The following is a 12,089-nucleotide window of genomic DNA, read 5'->3' as shown; positions in this document are numbered from 1 at the left end:
ATTCCGAATTGCTTGAGAGGGTGGACTCTGGAGCCAGACCACTTGGGTTTGAGATGCAATCTGCTTCGTCTCTGTGTCTCTCGCTCACCTGTAAAATGGAGATAATAATACGCCCACCTCATAGGGCTGTTGTTGGGGGTGGGGGGCGGGGGGGTGTCAAGTGATGTGTAATTGTGCCTAGTAATGCTCAATGACTGTTGGCTACTTGGTTTTTGTGATCACTCCCTGCTACGCGGGCTCGGTAATGGCTGGGGGAGTGAGTGTCCCTGCGGCACTCTGCAAGCCCTGTGGTCATCGTCTCCCTGCTCCCCCCGCCCTGCCCCAGTCCAGGCAAAATATGTGCGTGAGTTTATTGCACTTGTGTACGTACCAGGGCTAATCTGGGCCTTGCCAACCAACATCCCTTTCATCCGAGCCAGTTCCCCTGAGCAATCTTGAGGTCACAGACTCTACAGTCGAACCCAAGAATGTAGTAGAGTCCAGTATCTTCCACGAGTGACCACCCTTGGGCTCCCCAGGCTCTCAGAGGCTGATCCAGGTTCACCCTGTGGGAACAGGGCACAGGAGAGACCTACAGACTGCCTGTTGCCTGTCTAGCAGCTTGGATGTACCTTAATTTGCTGTCCCGGTCCCTGGTTATTGAGTATTGATGTGTCAGGATTATATAGACCCTGGAGTCCAAACGGCCTGGGTTTTAGATTCTGCTCTGCGGCTGCTTATAGTGTGAAGCCTGGACCTGTTTTACCTCAGTTTTCCAATTTTTTTTTAATGTTTTATTTATTTTTGATACAGAGAGAGACAGAGCATGAGAGGGGGAGGCGCAGAGAGAGAAGGAGACACAGAACCGGAAACAAGCTTCAGGTTCTGAGCTAGCTGTTAGCACAGAGCCTGACGTGGGGCTCGAACCCACGAATGTGAGATCTGACCTGAGCCGAAGTCGTAGGCTTAACCGACTGAGCCACCCAGGCGCCCCAGTTTTCCAATTTAAAGTGCAGATAAGAACAATACCTCCCAGATTCTGCTCAACCACAGGATGGAGTGCTACAACTTAATCAGCCATTTAGGACATTAAAGTGCCATACACTGTCATAGAGAGGGAACATTGTGAGCCCGGACTATCATGTCCGTTCTGAGCATTAAAATGCATCAAAACCTGAATGGAAAGAAGGTTAATCCCAGGATCTGCTCTTGGCCTTGAAAATGTCTAAGATGTCATTGTAAGCTTGCCTGGTTGATCTTTGTTTTTTATTAAAAGGGAGGAAGTGAAATAAAATTCAGGTTGAGGTTTCCAGCTATGGTGGCTTCTGCTAAATGGAGGTGTTTTTTCTTTTTTTTTGGTGTTGTTTTGTTTCACTGTGCCTGTATAATTATGTGTGGGGCAGAAGGGGGCTCGGGTCTCAGAGGTGGTTGGATTTTGTAAATGACAAAAATGGTGGGGACTGTTAACACTGCATTCAGACCTAGAAGGTTAGGATTGGGTGTCCAGCCTCTCCCCTTGCTGTGTGACTCTGGGCAGCCCACCCCACACTTCTGATCCTCCATGTCCTCATCTCTGAAACACTGCTTGTCCCTTCCTGCCTGCCCTCGTGGGTGGTTGGGAGGCCTGACTTCAGAAGCTCTTTGGAACTCTACTGGGCTGGACAGAAGGGTGGAGGGTTGGCACAGTTATTTCTTTGTTCTGGGGCGTGTGTCTGGGGGTATGCCTGTGTTTCTGATCGTTTTTCTTACCGCAGGTCATTTCATGGGCAACAATACAGTGCTTGATGTCTTGCGGCGCGAAGGCTATGAGGTAGAACACGCCCCCGCTGGACGACCCATCAACAAGTAACCTTCCTGTGCTTCTATCCTGGTTGGGGAGCAGCTAGCAGAGCCAAGAGCCCCACCGGGCTGCCCCTGCGCCAGGGTGGGCGATATACCCTGAGGGGCTCCGGAGGCCCCCAGCGTGGCTGTTACCACCTTCCCTGCCTGGCTGCTAAAGGGACCCTTGGCACCCAGCTCTGCTGGCTTCCTGTTGTGGCCAGGGCTGTGTCAGACGTGGGTTGGCTGTACGGGCACTTTGGGCAACAGAGGCCACACTGGCCTTTTCTTCAGCAGCCTTGGGGCAGAGAAGGAGGCAAAGAAGAGGTTGTTCCATGGTCCTGGGGGCCCCAGGAGGGGTGATTAGGCTTAATGTTCAGTGCCTTTCCAGTGGGCATTTGGGAAATGTCGGGGGGGCAGACAGTGGAATCAGTCATAAGGTAGGGTCAGAAGGGCTAGAGGTGCAGGGCGTGCCTGTGAGACCCTTCTCGGGGCAGGAGCAGAGCCCTTTCTCCTTCCCTGAGCTGTTTCTCCTCCCAGGTCTGTTTATTTTTCATTTTGGTGGCTCTGTGGACCCTCCCCTCCCCTCTGAACTAGTGAACTTGGGCCACCATAACAAAATGCCACGGCCTGGGCACTTAAAGAGCAGACATTTATTTTCTTATAGTTCTGGAGGCCAGAAGTCCAAAATCAAGGTGTGGGTAGGTTTGGTTTCCCCCAAGGCCTCTCTTTGGCTTGCAGGTGGCCACCCTCTCCCTGGCCCCACATGGCCTTCCTCTGTGCGCACACAATCCTAGTGTCTCTGTGTGTTTAAATTTTCTCTCGCAAGGACATCAGTCAGATTGGATTACGGCCCACCCTAACGACCTCATTTTAACTTAATCACCTCTTTAAAGGCGCTGCCTATGAGTGCAGTCACATTCCGAGGAACTGGCGGTGGAGGCTCCAACATAGGACCTCTGCCCCTAACCCTCCTTTCCTCGCCCGCTCCCTCCCGACCGCGGTCACCAGCGCCCCCTCCTGGCAGAGGTCGCAGCGGTAGGGAGGAGAATGCCCGGCCCTCTGCTGCGGGGTAGAGAGGGGGTCAGCTGTGGTGTCGGCTTGATGGCTGCCCTTCCCCAGGTGCCCTCCTTCTCGTCAGAAGGCCCACCTGCAGCTCATGTTGTTTCGAACCGGGGCCTCTCCCCAGCCCTTCACCCCAGAGGGGCCTCCCCAGCAGTCCAGTTCCCATCCGGGAGCCGGGATTCTCTCCGGCGGCCTCCTAGTGGACAATCGTGGGTACATCCTGGGCTGTCTTACCCCCACCTCTCATGTCCCACAGCCAGCGCGTCAGTAATAACGGTTCTTCAAACAGCACGTCTGCTCTCTAAAAGCCCTCACCTCATGTCTCACCCCCATCTCACCTTGGCTTTCTCCATTAAAACCTCTCCTCTTGGGTTTGCTCCTCTCCTTTTTCATGGCTTGCTCCCTCTGGTCCATTCTTCGCTCTCTGTGGGACTAAATCTTGCAAGTGTCCCTTCCTCAGAAACCTTCGGTGGTCTCTCACTCTTCTCTTCCAAAGTCTAGTTTCTTTACGCTGGTTTCTTGGCACCCAGACCCCAGCACAGGTGTGCTTCCTGAATCAGAAAACTTTCTGTCCAGGTCACTGTCATCCATCTGTCCCTGGTGACGAAAATCCTTCTCCTCCTTCAACTCTGCTCACTGCCCAGGTCTTGATCCTTTTCTCTCTCCTGTTTTCCTTGAGCCCTGGAGGGAGAACCCAACCCTTAGTGGTTCTCTGCTTGTTTCGGGGGGACTGTGGGTCTTTCCTTAGTGGTTCTCTGCTTGTTTTGGGGGGACCGTGTGCTTCTGGAAAGCAGGTGCTTTGTCCCTTCTCGAACCCTGGCTTGGCCTGATTGGACTGGTATTTGGCACACAGTGCTTGTGGGTGCTAGAGAGGACCCTTCCTGGAGTGTGTGTGTGCGTACATGTGTGTATGTGCGTGCACAGGCATGTCTATGTGCGTGCATGTGTGTACACACGTGTTGATGGTTATGCTCAGGCTTCATGCTTCTGTCTCTAACCCTAATACCTGCCTGCGGGAGGAAGGGAGGTCAGGAATCAATATTTGAAAAATCTCTCCGTGATTCTGGTGTCCAGTGAGGGCTGAGAACTGGTGCTGACATCCAGCTGAGAACTGGTGCTCACATTTCCAGGGGAGGAAAGAACACTTACTGATCGATTGTCAGGTGGCAGCCAGGCTCACACGGACCCTCAGTTAATCCTCAAAGCCAGCCTGTGGGCTGGGTGTTTCTTCTCCTTTACTGATGGAGAAACTGAAGGACCACACAGCTAATTGGAGCCAGGGTACAGTTCAGACTCCTCCGCCTGCACATCCCTTCTCTTTCTGCCCTTTCTTCTTCCACTTCTTACTTCCCAGATCCTTTGTCTTTGTTCGAGCAGTTTCCTCTGTCTTTCACCATCTCCACCCCTAATTCTCTCAGAATCTGTGAGATCCAGCACAAATGCCTCACGTCCTCTGCTCCAGCCCAGGTCCGCCCCTCACATTGGCCCCCGCGCTTTGACGTGTGCTTCTGCAGTAGCTCTCCGGGTGTCTGGCACACAGTATGTGCTCTGTTAGGGTAGTGTCCACGAGGTTTTAGAGGTGAGCAGTGCTCCAGGGGAGGCCACGAGGGAGCATGAAGCCTGGAAAGGAGCCCTGGTTAGGGAGAAGCAGGGGTGACGGGATAAGGGCCCAGAGTGGGGGAAATGCCCCCAGTGAAGGTGTTGGCAAGAGCCAGCACAGTGGTTATGGAGACACCTGCTTCCTTCTTCCCCTCCTTAGCAGCCATGTGATAACCCCTAAGGGATGATATGGAGCTAGATTCCGGGGCAGGTGGTGTGGGTGGGGGCAGGAGGCTTCCAACTGGTGAGCTAGCTCACTCTAGGCCTGCCAGCCCCTTGGGTCTTGGGGTAGCCCCGTCAGCTGGACAGTGAGGGGAGGGCGACTGGCAGCCCCTACCCTCTTGTATTCAGCAGGCTGGAATACACAGGCAAGGCCCTGGCTGTGAAACTGCCCTTGCCTGGGCAGCGAAGAGGAAGGGACAGGGGTCCTGCCGGGCTGATCCCAAATGTTTAGCCCGTTCCTCACCCCCACACCTCTTCCCAGGGTAATGGATGCTGTATTAGAGGGTTTTTTTTGCTGCTACAACAAATTACTATAAACTCTGTCCTCAAGCACTGGTGATTATGTTACAGTTCTGTAGCTCAGAAGTCTGACACATGTCTCAGTGGGCTGAAATCAAGGTGTTCATGGGGCTGCATTGTCCTCTCCGGCCTCTAGGGGAGAAATCGGTTTACTTGCCTTTTCCAGATTATAAACTTAAAAAATTTTTTTGTAATGTTTTAATGTTTTTATTTTTTTTTTGAGAGAGAGAGAGCGCGAGCAGGGGAGGGTCAGAGAGAGAGGGAGACACAATCTGAAGACGGGCTCCAGCCTTTGAGCTGTCAACACAGAGCCTGATGCAGGGCTTGAACCCATGAACCACGAGATCATGACCTGAGTTGAAGTCGGATGCTTAACTGACTGAGCCATCCAGGTGCCCCATTTCTTTTAAACTTTATTAAAAAATGTTTTTATTTATTTATTTTTTTTTTGAGAGAGAGAGACAGCGTGAACAGGGGAGGGTCAGGGAGAGAGAGAGAGACACAGATTTTTTTTAATCAAAAAATTTTTTTTGGGGGGGCATCTGGGTGGCTCAGTCAGTTAAGTGTCTGACTTCGGCTCAGGTCATGATCTCACAGTTCATGGGTTCGAGCCCCACGTCGGGCTCTGTGCTAAGTGCTTGCTCAGAGCCTGGAGCCTGCTTTGGATTCTGGGTTTCCCTCTCTCTCTGCCCCTCCCCCATTCACACTCTGTCTCACTCTCTCAAAATTAAATAAATGTAAAAAAATATATTAAATTTTTTTTAAACATTTATTTATTTTTGAGAAACAGAGAGACAGAGAATGAGCAGGGGAGGACAGAGAGAGAGGGAGACACAGAATCTGAAGTGGTCTTCAAGCTACGAGCTGTCAGCCCAGAGCCTGACGCTGGGCTCGACTTCATGAACCACGAGATCATGACCTGAGCCGAAGTCAGCCGCTTAGCTGACTGAGCCACCCAGGGGCCCGTGCCTTTTCCAGGTCATAGAGGTTGCTCACCTTTCTTGGTTTGTGACCTCTCCTTCCATCTTCAAAGTCACTTCAAAGTGACTGCATTTCTCTGACCATTCTTCTGTAGTTGTATCTCCCACTGGCCACAGAAAAGTTTTCTGGATTTAAGGACTCATGTGATTAGACTGGGCCCAACCAGGTAGCCTGGGGTAATCTCCCATCTCAAGGTCCTATGTCACACCCATAAAATCCCCTTTATCAGAAAAGGTAACAAACAATAGTTCACAGGTTCCAGGGATTAGGACACGGGCATCTCTAGGGGTCATTATTCTGCCCACCACAGCAAATAACACCAACGGGGATCTGGTGGATGTCCTTTGGCTGCACAGTGAGGGGGGGGGTGCTCTCGGGTTCTGGTCAGCTTTGCTGGGGTACATACAGTGTCTGTCATCCCCAGGTAGTGGGACTGGAGGAAAGGGGGATCCACATGGGGTGCACACTGTGTGCTCAGCCCTGTGTGAAGCATGGTGCATGGGTAGTTTTAATCCTCACAGCAACCGGGTGAGATAGATCAACTTTATAGAGGCAGCAGAGGTTCAGAAAGTCTAATGATCTTGTTCTAGTCTCCAGGCCTGGGCTCCTTCCTGGATATTTTCCTGGTCTATGTCCTCCGGTGGGTGTGTGCCCAGGGGAGAGGCCACGTCAACCAGGGTCTCTCTTTTCTGCAGGCTTTCATGAAGTGAGTAGATTGTGTGAAGTGCTGGCAGGGGACAAGCAATCTCTCAAGCACAACAAGAGTCCCATATTGTGGCCAAAATGACCATGGACCTAGGTTTCCTAAGGACCTAGAGGTTTCACTAAACTCTGGGAACTCAGATGGACAGAAACCTGATAACCTAGACTGTCAACCTTGGGCGGGATGCTCAGGCTAGCCCAGGGGCTCTGGGATGAGTTAGACTGTGTTCAACAGCTGGAATCTTCTGTTCCTGGCAGAGGAGCAGCCACCTCTACTGCCCTGGGTCCCTTAAGCCTATGAGCATTTGTCTGTAGGATCTTTCCTTGGAGGTAATAGTGACCCTACTCTATATTCTCCGTATTTTCTTTAGTGAAAATAAGTTAGCTTTATAAACTGAAAAAAAAAACCCTTGATGAATGTTATTTGAAAATGGCACTGAATCCTTGCTGGAACCTAAGCAAGGAAGTCTATTTTCCTGGTCCTCAGTTTCTTTAATTGTAAAGTGGGTGTTATGATTCTCTACAACATCTCAGCTGTGAAATATGAGAAACATAAAAATCAGGAGAAGTAAAATTAATTTCTGGATTAATGGCCTCCCCCTCCCTCTCCCCCAGCCACCAAGGGTAATAAAGTTGGTTCTCAAACGCTGGCCTTGCCCACCTGTAAGTCAGCTGAGGGCTTCTTGTGTCTCTTGGGAGTTGAACTGAACCAAAGCTGTGATTTGACCCCACTGCTTGGGGCCATAAGAGCTGAGTGAATTTGAGTCCATGCTCTTTGCAACTGACTTTTCTGAATGCCTATGGTGTGCCAGGGCATGTTTGGGTTATATGGAGGTCAAGGATGACATAGATGTAATCTCTGCTGGGGCAGGGTGCCTGGACATGGGGGCTGCCCGACCATTTGCTCCTGAATCCTCTAGGAGGCCACCGGAGAGCCTTAGGCAGAGCGCTTTCCCTCTCTGGGCCCCTGTTTCTTTGTTGATATAATGAAGAGGTTCATCTAAGTGGTGTCACACTTATGTGTCAGGTGTTGTGCTAGGCTCTGGATCAGTGATGAATCTGGCAGTTCTGTCCTCCAGGGGCCTTTTAACTGTGACTATATGTTGCAGTGGTTCCCAGCCTCAAGTTCAGAACAGGGGCCTTTCTTCTTTCTTTGCCACTTGAGGAATGAATTCCCTTCTTTTACCTTTTTTATCCAACCTGAGTCTTTCCCATTTTCATTTTCTATCTCTTAGTCCTTCTGCCTTCCTCACACAGGGCCATGAATATTAATTGATCTCAGGTTCTATCAAGTTGTGAGTCAGAATTGAGCCCTGCTTTTGGCAGGTGGGCTGCTCATCAAGGCTGAATCAGGGCAGAACGGCTGAGTTCTTATACAGGCTGGTCTGCTGCACCCACATTGTTGGGGACTGCACATAGCACAGCTCTGCTCCCTTTCCTCAGCTGGATGGGAGCCTCAGGGCCCTTACTGTCTCCAGCAGGAGATGATAGGCTTGACCTCTAGTGGCTGGATTCTTCTCTTACTGCCCTCCTCAACCCCAACTAAACTCTTGACGGAAGTCCTGTGGTAGCAAGAAACTGGGTCTTTCTCATGGCTCATTTCCTCACTGGAAGAGATTTTTTGGGTGGGGTGCTGGAGGTGGGGGGTGGAGGCAGGGAAGACTAGAAACAAGTTAGAGTTTCTCATCAGTAGTGAAAAACATGTTCCCTTTGGGAACGATGGTTTGTGGTAGGACCTGGGTTGAGGTGGGTAGAACACTGTGAACACTAGCAGTCATTCACGTAGGGATATGGGGTTGCTACAGCCTCTTTCTGAGTAGAGCCCTTGCAGGGGTACAGGAGGGGTTAACGTGATTAAGGGCTCCTTCCTTTGTTTTAAGTAAATGGCATTTAAACATTTTTTAAGTGTCACTTTCAATGCTGTAATCTTTAGTGACTTTTTATATACCTGTGACCCATTGTTAGGGAAGGGCAGTAATTATATGCAATTAAAAAGAAATCTTCTATTTCCTCCCCAGGGCCGGGGGATTTGGAACGACTACCGCAACAGTATGTGAGGGAGAAATTAAGGCGTCAAAGTGATCAATTCTGGAGGTGGCTTGGAGAACGCTCCCTAGACAGCTTAGTCCCTGAGTCCTTGAGGGCATGTGACCCTCCTTCAAATCCATCTTTCCTCCACCCCTGTTCACAGAGAGAAGAGTAAAAGCCCCTCATCAGGGCCCGCCTCCTCTGCCATCTTAGTTCCGGAAGTGCCCACGGCGGAAGCGCGGGCACCGGAAACTGAGTCCGCAGTGCACTCGCTGTGGCCTCTCCACGTGTCCCCGCCTGGCAGTGCCCACCTGGGAGTCGTAGCGGAGCAGAAGTTTCGGAAGAAACGGAGGCGGCCTCGGCCACAGCGAAAGCAGCGGTTTCGGCAGTTCAGCGATCTGTGGGTCCGACTGGAGGAGAGGTGAGGCCGTGGTTCGGGCCGGGGAGCAGGCCAGGAGCATCCATCCTCCCCACCGGGAGCCCTGGTGGGGAGCAGCCCAGGAATATCCGTCAGCCTGCTTAAGAGGGGGAGGTTCAAGGCTCTGGTGGGGATGAGCAACCTCCCTCGTGGACCAGCCTTTCCTGTTGCTCAGTCTTGGGCACTGGTCTTCTGTCCACTGTGATAGAGATGAACCCAGTGATTAAAGGTGGTTGCTTCAAGCCAGAGTAAGGGCTTTGTTATCTTTTTAAAGAACGAATGGGGGGGTGGGTGTGGACATGCATGGGTGTGTTGATTTGCCAGCCTTTTTTCACTGCAGCTTGGGGAAGATGTCATAGTTTTGCAGAGCTGGAAGCAACAGGGAACATGCTTGTTCAGCCCCCAAGTTTTACAGAGAGCATGGTGACCACAGAATGCACTCGGATGATGCTTAGGAGGTGGATCAGAGGTGGATAGAGGAGTCAAAGGTGGTGACTCAGCCTGGTCTGCAGGGCATAAGGCTTCTGGAAGAACTACACCGGAGAGGCCTGCGTTCCAGGGTCCAGTTTGATTCAACCCAAATGTATTGAGTTCCTCCTGTGTGCCTTCTGTTGTGTTGGGTGCTGTGGCTTTGAAGTAAACCAGACGAGCATTAGCCCTCTGCCTTCATGGATTTGCATTCTAGGGAGGAAGCCAGATTTTGATATCTGCAAAGGGTGCTGTGGGAATGTGCTGTGTGTTATGTTGTGTGCTTGTGTGTGTGTTGGAAGTTACTGTTAAGGTTTGGGGGAGTGGTGAGGAAAGGCCTCCTGGAGGGAAGGGACCTTTTGGCTGATGGCTGATGAGAAGCTTCACAAAGTGGAGCCCAATGATCAGAACTTTTGAGTGTGGATCAGGAGATTCAGGGATCCAGTACCTGCACAGGTGCTTGATAATAAATGTTGTTGAATGAGTAAATAGCTGAGCAAGGAAGGAAGGAGTTCCAAGCAAAGGGAACAGTTCGAAAGCCTGGAAAGAGTGAGCATGTTGAAGAAACCAAGATGAAATCATTATGGTTGGAGCCTGGGGGGTCAAGTGGGGTGGGGTGGGTCCAGATAGGAAATGGAGTGGAGTGACAGAGCCTCATGCCTGAGGAAGTGAGGAGCCACTGAAAGGTTTGAAGCAGGCATCCAGTGTGCTGTGGGATTGGCATTTTTAAGTGGATGGAAGCCAGCAGCCAAATGGGACCTGGAGAACAGGGGTCCTGCTGGTGTCTATGTTCCATGTGACCAAGGGTGGCCCTCCGACCATCCTTCATTGGGTGGTGGAATGAACTGACCTGTCCAATACTTTTTCAGTTTGGCTATTTCCTTTTAAGGTGGCCCAGAGTTGGGCACTTTACACCGGAGCTGAACTGAAAGGTCTGGGTGTGTCTGAGATCTTGAGCCCCTCAGCTCCTACTGTTTTGGCCTGGGATGTCTGCATGGTGTTCATACCGGATATGAGCTGGGGTAGGGACGAGAGCCAGAGACCCAGGGAGGACTCCTCATAGCTCAGATGTGCGTCTGTGTGTGGTCGGTGAGGAGGGGCGCCTACTTGAGATCGCCCAGAGGCTAATGATAAGCAAATCGGAGTTGGGCCTTCTTACACTTAGAGTTTTAATAATCTTTGAACCAAGAGCCATGTAGCCAAGGGAGAGTTGTCCAATGTGCTGGTCTCAGCACCTGCGTTCCTTGGTTTTGTTGGAGTAGTCGTATTGAAGCACAGAGACACAGGCAGCCCATTAACGTATTAAGATCCATTCTCATCTTTAAAGAAGGGAGACGAAAAGAGGCCGTGTGCGTATTTGGGGACCCTGGAGTACCCAGTGGCTCCTGCTGTGCTCTGAGCCTGTTTTCTTTCTTTCCCTCCTAGTGCTGAGGTCCCACAGCTCCAGGTCCCCGTTCTGGATAGGCACGTCTCTCCCGAGCTGCAGCTTCTGTGCCACGGACATTCCCCCCACAGCCAGATGGTGGCCAGCAGTGCCTGTCTGTCTCTCTGGACTCCTGTGTTCTGGGTGCTGGTGCTGGCTTTCCAAACAGAGACATCCCTCCTGTGGTGACTGGCGGAGCTAGGCCAGGCCCCTGACACCTTGGACTTGAAGGATGGCCATTCCTGTACTCCACACTCTGTTCTGGCTTTGATGGGCTCAACCCAGGAGAAGAGAGAGAATAAATGTCAGTGTTGATTCTTCTCTTTCCAAGGAATCACTCTGGGTTTCCAGCAGTGCTGGGGGTAGGTGTACAGTTTTATAACATAATGACTTGTATGAAAGTAATTATAAATGAATTATATGGAAATAATTAAATACTTTTTCTTTGTAGATTTTCCCCCACAATGTGTATATGTTCTGCAAACAACTCTTGCTCACACTCTCTAAATATTATCACTGCTTTACTCCTGGGCCCTACCTGCCACTTAGGATCCTGACCCTTTTCCCTTTCCTGCTGCTTCTCTTCCTACTCCTGGTTCTGGAATCAGGGGAGTCCGTAGGCCATAGGAGCTTTGTTCTGTTTCCTGCATTCTGACAAGTGCTTTATGTATGTGAGTGTCTCCCCAACAGGCTGAAGACTGGATGAAGGAGTAGGATTTGTCAGAGGTTCTGTGTGAGAAAGTGGTTTTCAAACGCTCCCCCTTCTTGTCTTATTTATTTATATGCTGATGCCTTTTATAAATAAAATCTTATGGGGGAATCTGTATAAAATGAGTAAGAGTAGAATTGTCTCAGTTGAGTCTGAAGTGGGAGCTTTTAGCCGTGCCTCCCACTGCACCTCCTGCTCGGTCACCACACCCACCTCCACCTCCGAGGCAAAATTTTCCTTCTGGGCCTTGGAGCAGCTCCCAGAAACCCGGACGGCCTGCCCAGGACTTGGAAGTGGATGTGTTTGTTTCTAATTAGGGTGAGCTTGATTGCCTGGGCTTGCAGTTCTGTGCTCTTCCCTTCCTAGAGTTTCTTGAG

General features: G+C 51.0%; 1 protein-coding gene across 1 annotated transcript in view; it reads left to right on the top strand.

Annotated features, from left to right (window-relative positions):
* The window catches only part of TRABD2A (TraB domain containing 2A), a 52,341-nt gene extending 40,888 nt beyond the window's left edge, over nucleotides 1–11,453 (top strand). Inside the window, exons 5-7 of the mRNA XM_029936274.1 lie at nucleotides 1,734–1,824; nucleotides 8,858–9,115; nucleotides 11,006–11,453. Of these exons, the coding sequence (XP_029792134.1) occupies nucleotides 1,734–1,824; nucleotides 8,858–9,115; nucleotides 11,006–11,192 (536 nt within the window). The 3' untranslated portion in view covers nucleotides 11,193–11,453. The remainder of the gene's footprint in view (nucleotides 1–1,733; nucleotides 1,825–8,857; nucleotides 9,116–11,005) is intronic.
* The last annotated feature ends 636 nt before the right edge of the window (nucleotides 11,454–12,089 follow it).

Source organism: Suricata suricatta, chromosome 4 (assembly GCF_006229205.1).
Source record: "Suricata suricatta isolate VVHF042 chromosome 4, meerkat_22Aug2017_6uvM2_HiC, whole genome shotgun sequence".
NCBI lineage: Eukaryota > Metazoa > Chordata > Mammalia > Carnivora > Herpestidae > Suricata > Suricata suricatta.
The sequence above is the reverse complement of the archived record's forward strand: the minus strand, read 5'-3'. Positions and strand labels throughout refer to the sequence as shown.